This window comes from Hemitrygon akajei, unplaced genomic scaffold (genome assembly GCF_048418815.1).
Source record: "Hemitrygon akajei unplaced genomic scaffold, sHemAka1.3 Scf000034, whole genome shotgun sequence".
In the NCBI taxonomy this organism is placed as follows: domain Eukaryota; kingdom Metazoa; phylum Chordata; class Chondrichthyes; order Myliobatiformes; family Dasyatidae; genus Hemitrygon; species Hemitrygon akajei.
This window is the reverse complement of record NW_027331920.1, coordinates 250,932-273,783: the sequence shown is the minus strand read 5'-3', so window position 1 is coordinate 273,783 and position 22,852 is coordinate 250,932. Positions and strand designations below refer to the sequence as shown.

At 41.1% G+C, this 22,852-nt stretch overlaps 1 protein-coding gene across 1 annotated transcript; it reads left to right on the top strand.

The window, feature by feature from the left end:
- Nucleotides 1-290: 290 nt before the first annotated feature.
- LOC140720022 (butyrophilin subfamily 1 member A1-like) lies at nt 291-20,211 on the top strand. Its single transcript, XM_073034926.1, has 2 exons — nt 291-382; nt 19,534-20,211. The coding sequence occupies exons 1-2, from the start codon at nt 361-363 to the stop codon at nt 20,085-20,087; spliced, it is 576 nt and encodes a 191-aa protein (XP_072891027.1). The 5' UTR covers nt 291-360; the 3' UTR covers nt 20,088-20,211.
- The last annotated feature ends 2,641 nt before the right edge of the window (nt 20,212-22,852 follow it).

Below are 22,852 nucleotides of genomic sequence, written 5' to 3'. Positions count from 1 at the left end.
AATTGTCGCTAAGTTACCCCATGGTTCTGTATTGTCCATGTGTGTGAGTGATTGCGGGAGTGGGAATTCTCAACACCTAGTAATGATTTGGATGAAATTCAGGATGTGGACAGTAAGTCCAAGTCTAATCCGATTTGTGTTTTATTTATTTCAGGAGGAAGCTCGTCGGAACAGGAGGTAGGACAGGCTCTTTACTGAACTCTTAATGGATTTGTAAAATAGTTCAGAATAGCAATTTATAACCAGCAGTTTAATATTTACAGGATTAATGACGATATCCAGGAATTGTCAGTGACAGATGAGACCCTACCGGTTGAAAAATTCAATCACCCCGATTTGTTGAACACAGTGCTGAGAGAAATGATTGATGCTATTAATCGAGGTAAAACTTACAAAGATTCATTTCCCCTTGTTTATGAAGCTCAATTTCGTTCCAATTTGAGGCAAAGATTGTCTGTAACATTGGGCTGAAGGGGAACTGAAGTTTATTTCACATCAACCCCACCGACTGGAAGGCATCACTGTCACATGATCAGCTGGAGATGTTAGACCCCTGAACACACCAGCACGGGGTCACAATACAACCAATACACGGGACTGGCAGATGAACCACTGTGTCCTGATCCCAGGCAAATGCACTAACACACCAGGACATGAGTTTGGATCTACCAGAGGAACTGGGAATTTAATACTGACGATAATATTGTAGGGAATAAAAGCAGGTATCAGTGTGGTGACCGGGATTGTCAGGAAAATACACACGTCCTCTGTTCCCTGTGAGTGCAGACTCTGATTGACGTAGGTCAATCCCCCTTCCGGATCAGCAACTCTCATTGTTGTTAGAGGCAGAAGAGGGGAGCGGTCGTGATCGGGGACTGAATCATCAGGGGAACAGACAGGAGAATCTATTGATGTGAACGGGACACTCGAACGGTATGCCAGGGTCAGGGATCGTGTCTGCAGCATTTTAGAGAGGGAGGGAAAAGAGCCAGATATTTTGGTAAATTTATGAAAATGACATTGGAAGTAAAAGCAAAGAGGTCCTGAAAAGAATCTGGCCAGCTTGGTAGAAAGCTCAGAAGCAGCACCCCCAGGGTTGTAATTTCTGTATTGCTGCCTGTGCCACGTGCTGGTGAGGGTAGAAACAGGATAATTTGGCAGACAGAATATGGCTGAGAAGATGGTGCTGGGGACAGGGATTCAGGTTCTTGGATCATTGGGATCTCATCTGGTGGAGGAATGACCTGCTCAAAAGGGATGGGTCGCACCTCGACCCGACGGAGAACAATATTCTCACAGAGAGGTTTGATAGAGCTGTTGGGGAGGGTCTGAACTAATTTGGTGGGGGGGGGGATGCTCGGGAACTGGAGTGAAGGGATAGGACTGATGGTAAAAATGCAAAGATAGCGTGCGGTCAGACTGTCAGATATGGCGGACAGATGAGAGGAGAAAATTGCAGCCAGCAGGGTGAGTATCAGTGCATTAGGGATGCAGAATTAAAAAGGGTAGCAGATACAGTACACAAAGCGTTATATCTCAATGCATGGAGTATGAGAAATAAGGTGGATGATCTTGTTACACTATTACCGATTGTCAGGTATGATGTTGTGGCCACCACGGAATCGTGGCTGAAGGATGGTTGTAGTTGGGAGCTGAATGTTCAAGGTTACACAATGTATCGGTGGTATAGGAAGGAAGGAAGGAAGGCCGATGGGGTGGTGTGGCTCGGTTGGTAAATCAGCAGCAAGATGTGACATAGGATTGGAAGATGTTGAATCTTACGGGTTGAGGTAAGGAACTGCAAAAGTAAAAATGACACTGATAGCAGTCATATAAAGGCCTCCCAACAGTCAGTGGGTTGAGGCCCACAGATTACAACTGGAAATAGAAAAGGCTGATGAAAAGGACAATGTTATGATAATCATGGGAGATTTCAACATGCAGGTCAATTGGGAAAATCAGGTTGGTAAAGGATCTCAAGAGAGTGAGTTTGTTGAATGAAATGTGATGGCTATCTAGAGCAGTTTGTCGTTGACCCTACTCGGGGAACAGCTCTACTGGATTGGGTGTTACGTATTGAAGCAGAGGTGAGTAGTTAAAAGAAACCTTAGGAAGCAGTGCTCACAACGTGACTGAGTTCAACTTGAAATCTGATAAGGTGACAGTAAAATCTGACATTGTAGTATTTCAGAGAAGTGAAAGAAATTACAGTGGTCTGAGAGAAGAGTTGGCCAAAGCAAATTGGAAGGAGATGCTGGCAGGGATGATAGCAGAGCAGAAATGATGTCAGTTTCTGGGAAAATGAGGAAGGTAACGGATAGATTTATTCCAAAAATAAATAAATACTAACATAGCAAAATAGTAAAACCGTGGCTGACAAGGGAAGACAAGTTAACGTAAAGACAAAAGCGAGGGCATACAACTAAGCAAAAATTAGTAGGAAGACAGAGGATTGGAAAGCTATTAAATATCTACAGAGAGGAACTAAAAGGATGATTGGGTGAAAAAAATAAACAAGAAATTGATTTGAATTAAATTGACTTTATTACTTACATCCTTCATATACATGAGAATTAAAAATCTTTATGTTATGTCTCCACCTAAATGTGCAATCTGCAATGTATGGTAATTTATGATAAATAATATGTATAACATGCTGGTCAATATAACATAGAAATTCAGTTGGGTCCACATGAGTTAAGCAGTCTGATGGCCTGGTTGCAGAAGCTGTCCCGGAGCCTGTTGCTCCTGGCTTTTATGCTGCGGTACCGTCTCCCGGATGGTAGCAACTGGTACAGGTTGTGGTTGGGGTGACCCTGGTCTCCAAATATCCTTTGGGCCCTTTTTACACACCTGTCTTTGTAAAACAAGTTGGCAAACAATATCAAATTGTTTTCAAGTATTGTAAAAAAATAAAACAGAGATGAGAGTGGATATAGGACCGCTAGAAAATGAAGCCGGATACATAATAACGCGGGATAAAGAGATGGCAGATAAACCAAATATTTTGCACCAGTCTTCACCATGGAAGACACTAGCACTGTGCACGTTGTTGAAGAGTGCGAGGGGAGAGACGTGAGTGCAGTTACTGTTACAAAGGAGAAGGTGCTCAAAAAGCTGAAAGACCTAAAGGTACATAAGTCACGCGGACCAGATGAACTGCGCCCTCGTGTTCTGAAAGTGGTCGTAGTAGACATTGTGGAGGCATTTCAAATGATCTTTCAAAAAACATTGAACCCTGGCATGGTGCCAGAGGACTGGACAATGGCAAATGCCACTTAGCCCTTTAAGTAAGGAGGAAGACAGCAGAAAGGAAATTATAGACAGTCAGCCTCACCTCTGTGGTTGGGAAGAAATTGGAGTCAGTTGTTAAGTATGAGGTTATGGAATACTTGGTGACACTGGACAAGGCAGGGCAAGTCAGCATGGCTTCGTTAAGGGAATATCCTGCCTGACAAACCTGTTGGGATTCTTTGAGGAGATTACAAGCAGGATAGATAAAGGGGATGCAGTGGATGTTGTATATTTGGAATCTCAGAAGGCCCTTAACAAGGAGCCACACACGAAGGTGGTAACCAGGTTAAGAGGCCATGGAATTACAGAAAAGTTACAGGCATGGTTAGAACATTGGCTGATTGGTAGGAAACAGCGAATGAGAGTAAAGGGATCCTTTTCTGGTTGGCTGCCAGTGACTCGCGTTCCGCAGCGTTCAGTGTTAGGACACCTTCATTTTATGCTGTATATCAAGATTTAGCTGATGGAATAGACCATAAGATATAGGAACAGAAGTAGGCCATTCGGCCCATCGAGTCTGCTCCACCATTCAGTCATGGGCTGATCCAATTCTTCAGTCATCACTAATCCCCTGCTTTCACTCTAAACCCTTTGATGCCCTGGCTAATCAGGAACCTATATACCTCTGCGTTAAATATGACTTGGCCTTAACAGCCACTTGTGGCAACAAATTCCACAGATTTTCCACACACTGACTAAAGTAGTTTCTCCACATCTCAGTTCTAAAAGGACGTCCTTCAATCCTGAAGTCATACCCTCTTGTCCTAGAGTAGATGGCTTTGTTTCCAAGTTTGCACATGATATGAAGATTGGTGGAAGGGCCGGTAGTGTTGAGGAAACAGTCAGGCTGCACAAGGACTTGAATGAGGAGAACGGGAAAGAAAGTGGCAAATGATATACGATGTTGGAAAATGCATGGCCATGCACTTCGGTCGTAGAGATAACGTGCAGATTTTTTTTTCAAATGGGGAGAAAACCCAAAAGGCTGAGAATAAAATGGACTTAGCAGTCATTCTGCAGAACACCCAAAAGGTTAACTTGCAGTTAAAGTCAGTGGTGAGGAAGGCAATTCCAATGTTAGCATTCAATTCAAGGGGTTTGGAAAAGTATTCAATTCAAGAGCAGGGATGTGATGCTGAGGCTTTATAAGGCACTGGTGAAGCCCCACCTTGTGTATTATGAATTTGCGCTCCTCGTCTAAGAAGAGATGTGCTGGCATTGCAGAAGGTTCATTTTATAAGGATGATTCCAGGAATGAAAGGGTTATCATACGAGGAATATTTGATAGCTCTGTGTCTCTACTCGCTGGAATTTAGAAAGTTGAGGGGGGATCTCATTGAAACCTTTCGTATGTTGAAAGTTCTAGAGAGAGTAGATGTGGAAAGGATGTTTGCCATGGTGGTGGAGTTTAGGACAAGAAGGCACAGCCTCAAGATAGAGGGGCGTCTATTTAAAACAGATGCGAAGAAATTTCACACACACACACACACACACACACACACACACACACACACACACACACACACACACACACACACACACACACACACACACACACACAAACGGATATACTATCAGAGTGTGACACACGTCAACAGAAATAGGCACAAATTCCCATTTAGGATTGAAATATGCCGTCCTTACCCAGTCTGTCTGTTCTGTGGCACTGAGCTGCCCTCTAACGTGACGTCACATCAACACTTCACAGACAGACTCCGGGGTGAGATTCCTCAGGAGGATGATCTGGGAGGGGTTGACGGATGTTGACCTCACGGCCCACTTCATCAATTTGCAAGACTAAGATGTCCTCTTGAGCATGGCCCATTTGTGTGTGTTTGCCCCCCCCCCCCCATCCCTCTAACCATTTCCCATCTGCGTACCTGCACAAATTTATTTTAAAATATTTTATTTTTACCTGTTTCTACAGCATCTGAGGGCAAATTCCATTTACCAACATCCCTCTCTGTGAGAATATTACCCGATAGACCACTCAGAAAAATTTCCCGTCTCACTTTCAATCTGAGGCCTCTGATTCTGTACTCCAATTTCTTGGAAAATAAACCTTTATTTAAGCTCCTTATCAATTATTTACCTCAATAAGGGGTCATATCTGAACATCCTACACTACAGCTGAATAGCCCAAGCTTATCCACTCTCTGCTTTTAACCCAAGCCCCCAGTCCAGGTAACATCCTCCTGAAGCCTCCTGTCCAGTGTAATGACATCCTCCCCATATTCGGGAACCGGAAATGCAGACAATGCTCCAAGTGTGGTCTATCATCGACATCAAAGGCCTTGCTGAATTTCATGTGGACAGTGTGGAATAGGCTGATGAATACAGGACTGAAGGTGTTTTTTTAGATTGGGACAAGAAGGGCGGCGTGGGAGCTAAATTCTGAAGGAAGGCAGTTTTTTTTTTAAACTTCGCGTACAAGAACGGCGAGACTGCGCAGGACAGCGCGGACAGTTTAAAAAGATGACCACCCTATACAGCGGGCAGCGGAGTGGGTGGCAGCAGAGTGTAGGGCTTTGGCTCAACGGGCTTAGGCGGTAACGGAAGAGCCGAGAGCGAGGCACTGACTCTTTTTTCCCCTTGGCAAATCGACCTGGACGGACGGGGGAACAGCAGGGCACATTCGCTAACGGTTTAAAAAGTTCGTGTGTTTGGCGAAGTAAGTGGGTGAGTAGACCTATCTTTCTTTGTTTCATTCCTGTAGAATTAGGTAGCATGTCTGCAGGGTCAGTGCTTTGTTCAGGGTGTCAGATGTGGGAATCCTGGGAGACCTCCAGCCTCCCTGATAGCCACATCTGCACCAGGTGAACCGAGATTCATCTCCTCGGAGACCGTGTTAGTGATCTGGAGCTGCAGCTTGATGACCTACTGCTTATTAGAGAAAATGAAGAGGTGATAGACAGGAGCTGCAGGGAGGTAGTCATCCCTAGGCTAAAGGGGTCAGAAAACTGGGTGACTGTCAGGAGAGGGAAGGGAAATGCCCGGATAGTGGAGAGCACCCCAGTGGCTGCCCCCCTCAGCAACAAGTATATCGTTTCAGATGCTGTGGAGGGGGATGACCTGACAGGGGACGGCCACGGTGACCGGGTCTCTGGCACTGAGCCTGGCGCTGTTGTGCAGGAGGGAATGAGGGAGAAGAGGAATGCAGTAGTCAAAGGGGATTCCATAGTTAGGGGAACAGACAGGAGATTCTGTGAACCTGGTAGAGATACCCGCATGGTGTTTTGCCTGCCAGGTGCCAGGGTACGGGTTGTCTCGGATCGGGTCCAGAATATTCTGAAGGGAGAGGGCGAGCAGCCAGCTGTCTTGGTACATGTTGGTACCAATGACATAGAGAGGAAAAGAGAGGAGGTCCTGAAGAGAGATTTCCAGGAGTTAGGAAGGAAGCTGAGAAGCAGGACCTCCAGGGTAGTAATCTCAGGACTGCTACCTGTGCCACGTGCTAGCGAGGGCAAGAATAGTAGGATCAGGCAGATGAATGCGCGGCTGAGAGACTGGTGCAGGGGACAGGACTTCAGATTCTTGGATCATTGGGATCTCTTCAGGGGGGAGTATTACCTGTTCAAAAAGGACGGGTTACACCTGAACCATGGCGGGAATGTTTAATAGAGCTGTTAGGGAGGGGTTAAACTAATTTGGCAGGGGGATGGGAAACCGGAATGATAGACTAGAGGAGGGGGAAAACAGAAATAAATCTAAGATAGTGAGTAGGAAAGATGTCAGGAAGGACAGGCAGGTGATGGGGCAAATTTGCAGCCACTGGGATGAGTTGCAGTGCAATCAAATCAAAAAGTATCAACTACTGGACTGAAGGTGTTAAACGTAAATACACACAGCATACGGAATAAGGTGGATGATCTTGTCGTACAGCTACAGATTGGCAGGTATAACTTTGTGGCCATCACTGAGACGTGGCTAAAGGATGCATGTCTCTGAGAGCTGAACGTCCAAGGATACACGGTGTATCGGAAGGATAGGCGGGTAGGCAGAGGGGGTGGCGTGGCTTTATTGGCAAGAAATGATATTAAATCATTATAAAGAAGTGACATAGGATGAAAGGTGCAGAATCTTTCTGGGTTAAGATAAGAAATCGCAGGGGTAAAAGGACCCTGATGGCAGTTATATACATGCCTCCTAACAGCTGCAGTGAGGTGGACTACAAATTACAAATTAATTGTGGGGGATTTTAACATGCGAGTGGATTTTGAAAATCAGGTCGACACTGGATCTCAAGAGACAGAATTTGTAGAATGTCTACGAGATGGCTTTTCAGAACAGCTTGTTGTTGAGCCCACTAGGGGATCAGAGGTACTGGATTGGATATTGTGTAATGACCCAGAGGTGATTAGAGAGATTGACGTGAAGGAGCCATTAGGAGGCAGTGATCGTAACATGATTGAGTTCACTGTAAAATTCCAGAAAGAGATGCCGAAATCCGATGTGTCGGTATTGCAGTGGAGTAAAGGAAATTACAGTGGCACGAGAGAGGAACTGGCCAAATTTGACTGGAATGGGACACTAGCGGGAGGACGGCAGAGCTGCGGTGGCTGGAGTTTATGCGTGATGTGAGGAATGTGCAAGACAGATATATTCCAAAAAAGAAGAAATTTTCGAATGGAAAAAGGATGCGACCGTGGCTGACAAGATAAGTGAAAGCCAAAGTAAAAGCAAAGGAGAGGGCATTCAAGGAAGCAAAAATTAGTGGGAAGAGAGAGGATTGGGAAGTTTTTAAAAGCTTACAAAAGGAAACGAAGAAGGTGATTAAGAGGGAAAAAAATGAACTATGAAAGGAAGCTAGCAGATAATATTAAAGAAGATGCTAAAAGCTTTTTCAAGTATATAAAGAGTAAAAAAAACAGGTGAGAGTGGATATAGGACCGATAGAAAATGATGCTGGAGAAATTGTAATGGGAGATAAGGAGATGGTTGAGGAACTGAACGAGTATTTGCATCTGTCCTCACTGAGGAAGATATCAGCAGTATACCGGACACTCATGGGTGTCAGGGAAGAGAAGTGTGCTCAGTCACAATTACGACAGATAAAGTACTCAGGAAGCTGAATAGTCTAAGGGTAGATAAATCTCCAGGACCAGATGGAATGCACCCTTGTGCTTTGAAGGAAGTAGCTGTGGAGATCGCGGAGGCATTAGCAATGATCTTTCCAAAGTCAATAGACTCTGGCAATGGTTCCGGAGGAGTGGAAGATTGTAAATGCCACTCTGGTATTTAAGAAAGGGGCAAGGAAGCAAAAAGTAAATTATAGACCTGTTAGATTGAGAAATGGTTGGGAAGTTGTTGGAGTCAATTGTCAAGGATGTGGTTACCGAGTACCTGGAGGCATATGACAAGATAGGACAAACTTCAAGGAAAATCCTGCCTGACAAACCCATTGAAATTTTTTGAGGAGATTACAAGTAGGCGAGACAAGGGAGATGCAGTGGATGTTGTGTATTTTGGTTTTCAGAAGGCCTTTGGCAAGGTGCCGCACATGAGGCGGCTAAACAAGATAAGAGCCCATGGAATTACTGGAAAGTTACATATGTGGATAAAGCGTTGGCTGATTGACAGGAAACAGAGAGTGGGAATAAAGGGATCCCATTCTGGTTGTCTGCAGGTTACCAGTGGTGTTCCACAGGGGTCCGTGTTGGGGCCGCTTCTTTTTACGTTGTACATCAACGATTTGGATTATGGAATAGATGGCTGTGTGGCTAAGTTTCCTGATGATACAAAGATAGGTGGAGGGGACGGTAGTGCTGAGGAAACAGAGAGTCTGCAGAGAGACTTGGATATATTGGGAGAATGGTCAAAGAAGTGGACTTTAGGAGATCTAGGCCTCATATGGAGCCAGTGATCATTAATGGAGAATGTGTGGAGCAGGTTGAGACCTACAAGTATCTGGGAGTACAGTTAGACGAGAAGCTAGACTGGACTGCCAACACAGATGCCTTGTGCAGGAAGGCACAGAGTCGACTGTACTTCCTAAGAAGGTTGGCGTCATTCAATGTCTGTAGTGAGATGCTGAAGATGTTCTATAGGTCAGTTGTGGAGAGCGCCCTCTTCTTTGTGGTGGCGTGTTGGGGAGGAAGCATTAAGAAGAGGGACGCCTCACGTCTTAATAAGCTGGTAAGGAAGGCGGGCTCTGTCGTGGGCAAAGTACTGGAGAGTTTAACATCGGTAGCTGAGCGAAGGGCGCTGAGTAGGCTACGGTCAATTATGGATAACTCTGAACATCCTCTACATAGCACCATCCAGAGACAGAGAAGCAGTTTCAGCGACAGGTTATTATCGATGCGATGCTCCTCAGACAGGATGAAGAGGTCAATACTCCCCAATGCCATTAGGCTTTACAATTCTACCGCCAGGACTTAAGAACTTTTTAAAAGCTATTATTAATGCTTTTTGAGATAGTGATTTAGATGCATATCATATTTTTTTTACTGAGTTAAGTATTGTATGTAATTAGTTTTGCTACAACAAGTGTATGGGACATTGGAAAAAAAGTTGAATGTCCCCATGGGGATGAATAAAGTATCTATCTATCTATCTATCTATCTATCTATCTATCTATCTATCTATCTATCTATCTATCTATCTATCTATCTATCTATCTATCTATCTATCTATCTATCTATCTATCTATCTATCTATCGATCAATCTATCTATCTATCTATCTATCTATCTATCTATCTATCTATCTATCTATCAAATGAAATACAATGTTGAAAAGTGTATGGTCATGCACATTGGTAGAAGAAATAAACGGGCAGACCATTATTTAAATGGAGAGAGAATTCAAAGTTCTGAGGTGCAATGGGACTTGGGACTGCTCGTGCAGGATACCCTTAAGGTTAACGTCCAGCTTGAGTCGGTGGTGAAGAAGGCAAATGCAATGTTGGCATTCATTTCTAGAGGAATAGAGTATAGGAGCAGGGATGTGACGTTGAGGCTCTATAAGGCACTGGTAAAACCTCACTTGGAATACTGTGTGCAGTTTTGTGCTCCCTATTTAAGAAAGGATGTTCTGACATTGGAGAGGGTTCAGAGAAGATTCACGAGAATGATTCCGGGAATGAGAGGGTTAACATATGAGGAACATTTGACAGCTCTTGGATTGTACTCCGTGGAGTTTAGAAGAATGAGGGGGAACCTCACAGAAACATTTTGAATGTTAAAAAGCATGGACAGAGTGGATGTGACAAAGTTGTTTCCCATGATGGGGGACTCTAGTACGAGAGAGCATGACTTAAGGATTGAAGGGCGCCCATTCAGAACGGAGATGTGAAGAATTTTTTTTAGCCAGAGGGTGGTGAATCGGTGAATTTCTTGCGGCAGTGGAAGCCAGGTCATTGGGTGTATTTAAGACAGAGATTGATAGGTATGTGAGTAGCCAGGGCATCAAAGGTCATGGTGAGAAGGTGGGGGAGTGGGAATAAATGGGAGAATGGATCAGCTCATGATTAAATGGTGGAGCAGATTTGAAGGGCCGAATGGCCGGCTTCTGCTGCTTTGTCTTATGGTCTTATTTGAATGCACCAGTATACATAATAAGGATCTTGTAGCATAGGTGGAGTTTGGCAGGTACAAACTTAGGCAGGTACGACTTTGGTCGAAGGAATAAAGACATAGACAATTCTGTAAACAGGGCGAAATTCAAAAATCAGAGGTGCAATGGGACATGGGTGTCCTTGTGCAGGATTCCCTGAAGGTTAACTTGCAGTTTGTGTCAGTGGTAAGATTGGCAAACTCAATGTTTGCTTTCATTACGAGAGGATTAAAGTACAAGAGCAAGGATGTAATGCTGAGATTTTATAAGGCATTGGTCAGACCACACTTGAAGTATTGTGAACAGTTTTGGGTCCCTTCTATTGGAAAACATTACTGGCATTGGAGGTGGTCCAGAAGATTCACAAGAATAATTCCGGGAATGAAAGAGTTCACATATGAGGAGCGTTTGATGGTTCTGGGCCTGTACTCACGGGAGTTTAGAAGAATGGCTGATTTATTATCCCTCAACCCTATTCTCCTCCCCATAAATTTTGAGAATCTGACTAATCAAGATGTTTACTTATTAACTTCTGCTTTAAAAATCAAACAGGAGAAAATCTGCAGATGCTGGTAATCCAAGCTACACAGGTCCTGATGAAGGGTCTCGCCAGATCTCTCTGACACCTGTCTGCAGAGAGTTGATGTTGGGAGGATGTGGGTGGGTCGAGAATGGTAAGCACAGCCTCCGACTATAGGGATGTCCATTTAGGACAGAGATGAGGAGGAATTCCTTTATCCACAGGTTAGTGAATTTGCCATAGGCAAATGTGGAGGCCAAATAATTGAGTATATTTAAAGTGGAGTAACACACACAAATTGTTTGGGGGGGACGTCACGTGATGACGGGGGATCGAGACGTGGATAGCCAGCTCTCCCGTAAAAAAACTAATAAATTAATGTTTAAGTGAAGAAAAGTTAGTAAATATTTCCTAAAAACTACGTCTAAACTATTCAGGATTTTCCATAGATATGCCTCCTAAACAGACAAAGAAGAAAACTATTACTTTGAAGATAGTGCAAGTTGAGCCGGCCACTATGAAGAAGCCTCGGACTCAAGTGCATCTCAATCCGGCGATACAGAACAGAAATCGCCCGCAGCATCAATAGTCTCTAAGAAGGAACAACAGGAACTGCGCGTGCGCGCAGGAAAGGGCATGCGCAAACATGAGCAAATTGAATTACAAATCACAGCTGCCATTGGAAGCGGAAGTGACAATGAACCCGCGGTGGATTCGGATTCTCTGGAACATACAGATGAAGATGAGGAGGTAAAAGAAGAACAACAGGAAGAGATTGGAGGTGGAAGATATTCTGGACACATAAGAGTTCCTTCTTTGGTGCAAATAATGCATGAATTAAAAGAATTTTTAAAAAAATTAAAAATAATACAAGAAGATATTAAAAATATGAAGGCTATGTTTGACAAAAGGGTGAAAAAACAGGAGAAAATGGACAAGAAATTTAAAAACCTGGAAGAAATAACGGGAGACACTATTGAGAAAGTGAAGAAAATGGAAGATAATACTCTTGCCTGGACATCAGAAAGAAAACGACGGTTGGAAAAAATAGACGTGCTTAAAAATTTTAGTAGACGAAATAATATTAATATTATTGGTCTTAAAAGAAGGGATAGAGGGAGAGGATCAAATAATTTTTTTTGAAAATGGATCCCGGAAAATTTGGAAATTGAAGAGGGAACCCAGTTGATTGAAATCGAAAGGGTCCACAAAGCTTTAAGATCAAAACCCACGACCAATCTTGTTAAAATGCTTAAGATATCAGGATAAAGAAAAGATCCTGAAGGCGGCTGCCCAATATGCCAGAAAGAAAAATGAGCCATTGATGATAGAAGAGAAAGCAGTTCTTTTCTATCCTGATATGTTATGACCTGTTGAAGAGAAAGAAGAAATTTAAGCCAGCGAAAAATTTTTATGGGAAAAGGGTTATAAATTTATATTGCGCCACCCAGCAACACTGATAATTTTTTTGAATGACGGAAAAAGAAGATTTTTTAATGATCATCGGGATGCAGAGGATTTTGCACAAGAACTCCCAAATATTCGCTAGTCACAGTAAAGATTTAAAAGTGAAACAGATTAAAGATGAAGACAGGGACACTGAAGTGAGTTGATGGGCATTAAGGACAGAAGAATATTTAAATATACTTTTAATTATATGATACAGCTAAAAATTTGAGAAATATTAATCGAGAGTAGTGATATTATTTTTTCTTATATATACTTTTTCATGTTACGGGGGAGCTGGGGGAACTTCGGTTCAATCACTACGGGATTCACGTGTGTAATCATGGCTTTGCCATGATCCGCACAACGGAGGGGGGTAATGTTGTGTTTTTTTTTAATTCACAAAATTAGCAGGGGTTTTATTTTTCTTTTATCTTTCTTTCTTTGCCTGGATGATCGAAGGGGAGACAAATAGCAACATGGAGAATTTTAAAATAATTCCCCAAGGTACTATGAGAGTTGAAATATTATGTATTATTATAGATTGGAGTAACCACGTTAAAATAATGACTAATTTACTGATTTTTTTAAAGTATTAATGTTAATGGGCTTCATGGACCGGTGAAAAGAAAAAGAATTTTAACAGACATTAAGAAAATGAAAATAGATATAGCTTTTATACAAGAAACACATTTAACAGAGATAGAACATCAGAAATTAAAGAGAGATTGGGTCGGAAATGTTATAGCAGCTTCATTTAATTCAAAAACGAGGGGAGTTGCAATTTTGGTCAACAAAACTTTACCAATTAAAATACAAAATGTATTAATTGATTCTGCGGGAAGATATGTAATTATACATAGTCAAATCTTTTCATAACTATGGACTCTTATGAATATTTATGCACCAAATGAAAACGATGTAAAATTTATACAGCAGGGTTTTTTGAATTTGGCTGACGCACACGATAAAATATTAATAGGTGGAGAATTTAACTTTTGTCTAGACCCAGTTTTAGATAGGTCAACAAAGGTTGTTACAAAACCAGAAGTAGCAAAATTAACTTTATCATTGATGAAAGATTTAAATTTGATTGATAAATGGAGAAGAATTAACCCAGGAGAAAGAGATTATTCATTTTATTCAAATAGACATAAAACTTATTCAAGGATAGATTTTTTCTTACTATCAGCGAATATACAAGACAGAGTGAAAAATATGGAATATAAAGCAAGAATATTGTCAGATCATTCCCTCTTGATAATGACAATGATAATGATGGATAAGGAGGAATCGATTTACAGATGGAGATTTAATTCAATATTATTAAAACGTCAAGATTTTTGTGATTTTATGAAAAAACAGATTTAAATTTAGATAAAAACTCACATTCAGTTGATGATAAATTTATATTATGGGAAGCGATGAAGGCATATCTGAGAGGCCAGATAATGTTATACTTCTAAAATTAACAAGGAATATATGGTAGAAATAGTTCAATTGGAAAAAGAGATTACAAAATTAGAAAAAGAATCTCAAAGATATATGACAGAAGAAAAACAAAGACAACCTGTTAATAAGAAACTACAATATAATACACTTCAGACATACCGAACAGAAAAAAAGCAATTATGAGAACTAAACAGAGATATTATGAACTCGGTGAAAGATCACACAAGATTCTTGCTTTGCAGTTAAAAACAGACCAGGCTTCCAAAAAGATAACTGCAATTAGAACAACTGTAAATAAAATTATTTATAAACCTTTATAAACTTTTAATTTTTTTTATTCTGAATTGTATCAATCAGAATCACAAAATGATATTGTTGAGATAGAAAGGTTTTTATCACAAATAACTCTCCGAAAATTGAATTTGGAAGAACAGAAGGGATTAGATGTGCCCTTTACATTAAAAGAGGTCGAAGAAGCTCTAGGATCATTTCAGAGTAATAAATCTCCAGGAGAAGATGGGTTTCCGCCTGAATTTTACAAAAAGTTAAAGATTTATTAATTCCTCCTTTTATGGAGTTAATATACCAAGCGGATAGAACGCATAAACTTCCAGAATTTTTTTTCGACAGCTATTTTAATAGTATTGCCAAAAAAAGACAGAGATCTTTTAAAACCAACATCATATAGACCTATTTCTTTGTTGAACACGGATTATAAAATAATAGCAAAGATTTTATCTAACAGATTATCTAAATACTTACCAAAATTAATACACATGGAGCAAACAAGATTTATTAAAAATAGACAATCCGCAGATAATGTAACTCGGTTACTTAGCATAATTCATTTGGCACAAAAGAGGGAAGAAAAGTGTGTAGCCGTTTCTTTGGATGCAGAAAAAGCATTTGATAGTTTGGAATGGGATTTTTTATCTAAGGTATTGGAAAAATATGGATTAGGACTATCTTTTATAAAATTGATTAAAAACTTTAATACTAACCCCAAAGCTAAAGTGGTGACAAATGGCCAAATTTCAACATAATTTCAGTTAACAAGGTCAACTAGACAAGGCTGTCCATTATCACCTGCTTTACATGTGTTGGCGATAGAACCATTAGCTGAATTAATTAGAACTGACTCAGATATTATGGGTTTCAGAGTTAATCTGGAAGAATATAAGATTAGTTTATTTGCTGATGATGTTCTGATTTATCTAACTAACCCATTACATTCGTTGCGTAAATTATCTTCTAGATTGCAAGAATATGGGAAAATATCAGGGTACAAAATAAATTGGGATAAAAGTGAAATTTTACCACTTACTAAAGGAGATTATAGTCAATGTCGATTAATAACTCTATTTAGATGGCCAATAAATGGTATATAGTATTTAGGTATAAGAGTTAATAATGATATAAAGAATTTATATAAATTAAATTATTTGTCATTATTGAAAAAATTACAAGAGGATCTTGATAAACGGATGATGTTACCAATAACATTAATAGGTAGAGTCAATGCTGTAAAAATGAATATATTCTCTAGATTATAATATTTATTCCAAACATTACCAATCAATTATCACAGAATTTTTTTCAAGAGTTAAATAAATGTGTGAGGAAATTCCTTTGGAAAGGTAAGATGTCAGGAATATCGTTGGAAAAATTGACATGGAAATTTGACCTATGAGGGTTACAATTACCAAATTTTAAGAATTATTACAAAGCAAATCAACTTACATTTATTGCATCTTTTCTTGATGAAGATAAACCAGGATGGATTAGAATAGAATTAAACAAAATAGGAGAAAATATATCAGAAGATTTTATATATAAATGGGAATCCAAATGGATACGGGAAAAGAAAGAATCTTCTACACTAAAACATTTGATTGATTTATGGAATAAGATAAATGTTGATGATGAGATAAAGAAATCTTTATTAGCAAAGAGACCTTTAGATAGATAGATAGATAGATACTTTATTCATCCCCATGGGGAAATTCAACTTTTTTCCAATGTCCCATACACTTGTTGTAGCAAAACTAATTACATACAATACTTAACTCAGTAAAAAATATGATATGCATCTAAATCACTATCTCAAAAAGCATTAATAATAGCTTTTAAAAAGTTCTTAAGTCCTGGCGGTAGAATTGTAAAGCCTAATGGCATTGGGGAGTATTGACCTCTTCATCCTGTCTGAGGAGCATTGCATCGATAGTAACCTGTCGCTGAAACTGCTTCTCTGTCTCTGGATGGTGCTATGTAGAGGATGTTCAGAGTTATCCATAATTGACCGTAGCCTACTCAGCGCCCTTCGCTCAGCTACCGATGTTAAACTCTCCAGTACTTTGCCCACGACAGAGCCCGCCTTCCTTACCAGCTTATTAAGACGTGAGGCGTCCCTCTTCTTAATGCTTCCTCCCCAACACGCCACCACAAAGAAGAGGGCGCTCTCCACAACTGACCTATAGAACATCTTCAGCATCTCACTACAGACATTGAATGACGCCAACCTTCTTAGGAAGTACAGTCGACTCTGTGCCTTCCTGCACAAGGCATCTGTGTTGGCAGTCCAGTCTAGCTTTTCGTCTAACTGTACTCCCAGATACTTGTAGGTCTTAACCTGCTCCACACATTCTCCATTAATGATCACTGGCTCCATATGAGGCCTAGATCTCCTAAAGTCCACCACCATCTTCTTGGTCTTGGTGATATTGAGACGCAGGTAGTTTGAGTTGCACTATATCACAAAGTCCTGTATCAGTTTCCTATACTCCTCCTCCTGTCCATTCCTGACACACCCCACTATGGCCGTGTCATCAGCGAACTTCTGCACATGGCAGGACTCCGAGTTATATTGGAAGTCTGATGTGTACAGGGTGAACAGGACCGGAGAGAGTACGGTTCCCTGCGGCGCCCCTGTGCTGCTGACCACCGTGTCAGACCTAGTCTCCCAACCGCACATACTGAGGTCTATCTGTCAAGTAGTCCACTATCCAATCCACCATGTGAGAGTCTACTCCCATCTCCGTTAGTTTGTGCCTTAAGATCTTGGGCTGGATGGTGTTAAAGGCACTAGAGAAGTCAAGGAATGTAATCCTCACAGCACAACTGACCCCCTCTAGGTGAGAGAGTGATTTGTGCAGCAAATACGTGATAGCATCCTCCACTCCCACCTTCTCCTTATACGCAAACTGAAGAGGATCCTGGGCGTGCCTGGTTTGTGGCCTCAGAATCTGTGTTATTCTGTATTAATTCAAAATAAACTTATCCCTTTTACAATGGATAATCAACTTTTATATAACTGGTTTCACAAAGGGATTAGATATACAGGAGACTGTTTTGAAGGAGGTATATTAATGTCATTTGACCAATTAAAGAATAAATATAAAATATCAAATAACACTCTTCTCTGTTATTTCCAATTAAGGACTTATTTAAGAGGTAAACGGGGTCAAACAATGTTATTGCTGAAACCTAATGAAATAGTAACTTTAATTCATAAAGGAAAAATTTTAAAAATTATTTCTGGTATGTATAATTTGATTCAAAAACAGGCAATTAAACAAGGAATTCTTAAGTCAAGACAAAATGGGAAACTGATTTGAATATTAAAATTGATGAAACAAGTTGTTCAAGATTATGTCTTGACAGTATGACAAATACAATAAATGTTCGACTAAGATTAGTACAATATAACTTTTTATATCAAATATATAGTACACCACAAAAAATAAATAGATTAAACTCAAATTTATCTGATCAATGTTTTCAATGTAATCACGAAATTGGTAATTTTTTTACACTCTACTTGGTCTTGTTTTAAATTCAACCTTCTTGGATAAATTTAAGAGTTTTACTCGAACAAATTATTGGAAGACAACTTCCACACAATCCAATATTGTTTTTACTACGCGATATTGAAGGGATAAAATCAAAATCCAAATTGAATAAACATCAGAAAAAAATCATAAAAATTGCATTAGCAGTAGCCAGAAAGGCTTATTTTTTTCAAATAAGGCTATTTTGAAAAAAATACTTATAATTTAAGAGATAAATATGAACTAGTTCTGAAAATTTGGCGTCCTTATTTACAAAAAAATAGGATTAAATATATAGGTGCTTCGAAGATAAAATTATTGGTTATCTGGGGAAAGAAATAAATATACATATTAAAGCTATTATGAACTCCATGGAGCATGTGGGGATCTTCCGATATCCAGGCATTCTTTTCTTTCTTTCTTTTTTTCTTTCTTTCTTTCTTTCTTTCTTTCTTTCTTTCTTTCTTTCTTTCTTTCTTTCTTTCTTTCTTTATTTATTTATTTATTTATTCTTCTATTTTTTTTCTATTGGGATGTTAGGGGGAGAGGGAAGGGTTTTTTTTCTGTAACCTATTTGAAAATTAAAGTAACACACACAAATTGTTGGGGTAAAGGCAGGCAGGGAAGTTTCTATGGAAAAGAGTAAACAGTCCACGGTTCAGACTGAAACCTTTCATCAAGACCTGTGTTGCTTAAGGGTTCCTCCAAATTCATCCTCTGTCCTAATGAGGGGCTGCGGGTGATGGGGTTGTGGGAAAGGGGACAAAGTAATCCTCATCTGTCATCTTTGCCCCCTCTAGCTTCTCATTACGTCTACACACACAGTTCACACACCGGCTTTCCACCCCTCCCCCTCTTGGTTCAATCTGCCATTCATCTTTCCCCTACTGGTTCCCATTATCACCTCCTTTACTGTCTCAAACCATCACACTGCCCCACTTCACACTCACAAATGAATGTGAACATTGTATGACGGGCCTGTTCCTGTGCTGTACTGCTCTATGTTCTCTGTTCCCAGTTTCGAAGAATGAGAGGAGATCTCATGAAAACACAAAGTTCTTTCAGGGGTCAACAGGCAGGAGTGAGGGAGGATGTTTCCCCTGTCTGAGGAGACAAGGGCCAGGGGTTTGTCTGCTCTCCGTTCAGCGGAAAACCCGTGGGAAGACATTAGTTGTCCATCCGCTTTCGTCGGGTCAAACCACGGGAAAGCGGCCTTTCCCCGATCCCCGGGGCCGCGCTGCCCAAGTCTCCCACCAATCCCCAGGGCCGCGCTGCCCGATTCTCCCCCCGATCCCCGGGGCCGCGCTGTCCGAGTCTCCCCCCGATCCCTGGGGGCCGCGCTGCCCGAGTCCTCCCCCCCCCCCGATCCCCGGGGCCGCGTTGTCCGAGTATCCCCCCGATCCTCGGGGACTCTCTAATTCTCTGCTTCTCCGCCCAGTCTCTGTCACCTTGGATGTGGGAACGGCGCATCCGCTGCTCGAGGTGTCCGAGGATCGGAAGAGAGTGAGACGGACTGGGACCCGGAGGAATCTCCCTGACACCGGGAAGAGATTCACAAACTGGGCTTGTGTGCTGGGATCGGAGGGATTCACATCGGGGACACATTACTGGGAGGTGGAGGTGACGGGGAATCGGGACTGGTGGCTGGGAGTCGCCGCAGAGTCTGTGGAGAGGAAGGGATTGTTCAGTCTGAGTCCCGAGACCGGAATCTGGGTCATCAGGCGGGTTGATGACGAGTTACATCGGGATAATGACGTGACCCGTGTTCGCCCCTCCCCCAAGTCCCGTCTCCTTGCCGGTCCCATCCCCGGCAGGGTGGGAGTTTATCTCAGTTACGAGTCCGGGACAGTTTCATTTTACGACGCGGAGACCAAGTCCCGTTTCCACACCTTCACCGGGAATAAATTCACGGGGAAACTTTATCCTTTCTTCCGGACTGGGGATGCAAACCAGTGGCTGAGAATCTGCTCCGGTTCCGCTCCGGGTCTGTAAACGGGTCGGGTCCCGGGACCGGCGTCAGGAGTAAAGTCCCTGTAAATATAAATGTGCGGAGAGTGCAGCTAAATACGTGGCTAAGGAGATGGTGCAGGAGGGAGGGCTTCATGTTTCTGGACAATTGGGCTTTGTTCCCGGGAAGGTGGGACCTGTTCCGAAGGGATGGTTTGCCCCTGAACTGGAGGGGGACTAACATCCTTGCGGGTACATTTGCCACTGCTGCTCGGGAGGGGGGTGGTAAAAAAAGATTTGCAGAGGGAGGGGAACCAGAGTGTTAGAGCAGATAGTGAGGTGGAGGAGGATAAAGGTCATGCGAGGGCTGTACGTATAGACAGAAATCAAAGGTTTGAACATTAGGTTGTAAATTAATTTTCAGAGCTTTAGAAATTGTAGAAAATAAAGATTTCCAAAAACATTTTAATGAAGAACATGACCAGAACATATGTGAAAAAGTGGCTACTTCAGTTTTAAACCTATCGCAATAATTGTCTTTGTTAGGAAATATTTTGGATAGTCTCTCCTTTGTTAAATAGTAACAGTGAAGATTTTTAAATTGAATTAAACACTGATTGGCACATATTAAAGAAGAATTGGCCATCTTCATTAACAAAGGTCATATTAAGTTCTCTCTCCCAAACTTGTTTAATCTTTAGTGATTAAGAGGATCTGCTTTTTTTTGCAGATTTATTTATTTTTATTTTTATTTATTTTGTCATGGTTGACTGATGACTTTTGAAGAGTTAATTAGCAAACATTCTCTCTCTCATACACACTTACTGCAATAACTTCAGGTTAGACTTTTTTTTCAAAAAATAATTATCTAGGTTCCCATATATGCAAGAATCTGATTTGTTGGATACTATTTTGAATATGAATCCTTCAGTCAGAGAATTTGTAATTCTCATTGGTAGAATTAATAATTTATTTTTAATACATTAATACAAAAAGATAACCTCTCACCTAAGGTTTATACATGATAGAAATATTCGTTGTTTCAGACGTGATAGAGGGGGAGGGATGAAAGGGGTGGAGTGGCATTACTAGTCAGGGAAAATATCACAGCTGTACATAGACAGGACAGACCGGAGGGCTTGTCTACAGAGGCCATATGGGTGGAGCTGAGGAACGGGAAAGGTGTGACCACACTAATAGGGGTGTATTATAGACCGCCCAATAGTCAGAGAGAATTGGAGGAGCAAATCTGTATAAAGATAGTAGACCGATGTAAGAAACAGGAAGTTGTAATAGCAGGGGATTTTAACTTTCCACATATTGACTGGGACTCCCAAACTGTAATAGGGCTAGATGGCTTGGAGTTTGTGAAATGTTTTCAGGAATGTTTTCTAAATCAATATATAGAGGTAGCTACGAGAGAGGATGCAATACTTGATCTCCTATTAGGAAAACAGACAGTCAGGTGACAGAAGTATGTGTGGGCGAACATTTTGGGTCCAGTGACCATAATGTCATCAGTTTCAAGTTAATTATGGATAAGGATGGGTCTGGCCCTTGAGTTGAGGTTCTAAATTGGAGAAGGGTCAATTTTGTGGAAATGAAAAAGGATCTAGGAAGAGTGGATTGGGATAAGTTTTTTTTTTCCTGACAAGGATGTGTTCAGTAAGTGGAAGGCCTCCAAAAGTGAAATTTTGATGGTGCAGATATTGGAAAACCTTGGTTTTCACGGGATATTGGAGATCCGGTTAAGAAAAAGAGAGAGGTGTATAGCAGGTAGAGGCAACAAAGAGCAAATGAGTTACTTAAAGAGTATAGAAAACGTAAGAAAATACTAAAGAAGGAAATTAGGAAAGAAAAAAGACATGAGGTGGCTTTGGCAGATAATGTGAAGGAAAACCTGAAGGGTTTCTACAAGTATATTAAAAGTAAAAGGATAGTAAGGGACAAAATTGGTCTCCTAGAAGATCAGAGTGCTCGTCTCTGTGTGGAGCCTTACGAGATGGGGGAGATCTTAAACAGTTTTTTTGCATCGGTATTTACTCAGAAAACTGGCATAGTGTATATGGAAGGAAGGGAAACAAACAGTAGTGTCATGGAGCATTTGTAGATTAAAGAGGAGGAGGTGCTTGCTGCCTTACAGCGCATAAAGGTAGATAAATCCCCCGGGCCTGACTTGATATTTCCTCAGACCTTGAGAGAGACTAGAGTAGAAATTGCAGGGGCCCTGACAGAAATATTTAAAATGTCTTCAGCCACGGGTGCAATGCCGGAGTATTGGAGGGTAGCTCATGTTATTCCGTTGTTTAAAAAAGGCTCCAATAGTAAACCAGGTAACTACAGGCCACTGAGCCTGACATCAGTAGAATGTAAATTATTGTAAGATGTTCAGAGAGATCGGATTTACAAGTATTTGGACAGCCAAGGGCTGATTAAGGATAGTCCGTATGGCTTTGTGCATGGTAGATCATGTTTAATGAATCTCGAAGAGTTTCTCGAGGAGGTTACCAACTAATAGGTGAAGGAAAGACTGTGGATGTTGTCTACATGAACTGTAGTAAGGCCTTTGACAAGGTCCCACATGGGAGGTTAGTTCAGAAAGTTCAGACATGAGGTATCCATGGAGATGCTGGATAGATTGAAAGAGTTCAGAGATTTACTAGGATGTTGCCAGGTCTTCAGGAGTTGAGTTACAGGAAAAGATTGAACAAGTTAGGACTTTATTCCTTGAAGCGTAGAAGAATGAGGGGAGATTTGATAGAGGTTTACAAAATTATGTGGGGTATAGGTAGTAAATGCGAGTAAGTTCT

Bases quoted from the DNA above. Each gene is read 5' to 3' on its own strand.
- LOC140720022 (XM_073034926.1), top strand. From the start codon at position 361: ATGATTGATGCTATTAATCGAG. The intron at 383-19,533 runs GTAAAACTTACA...TTCTCCGCCCAG, and splicing joins GATTGATGCTATTAATCGAG to TCTCTGTCACCTTGGATGTG.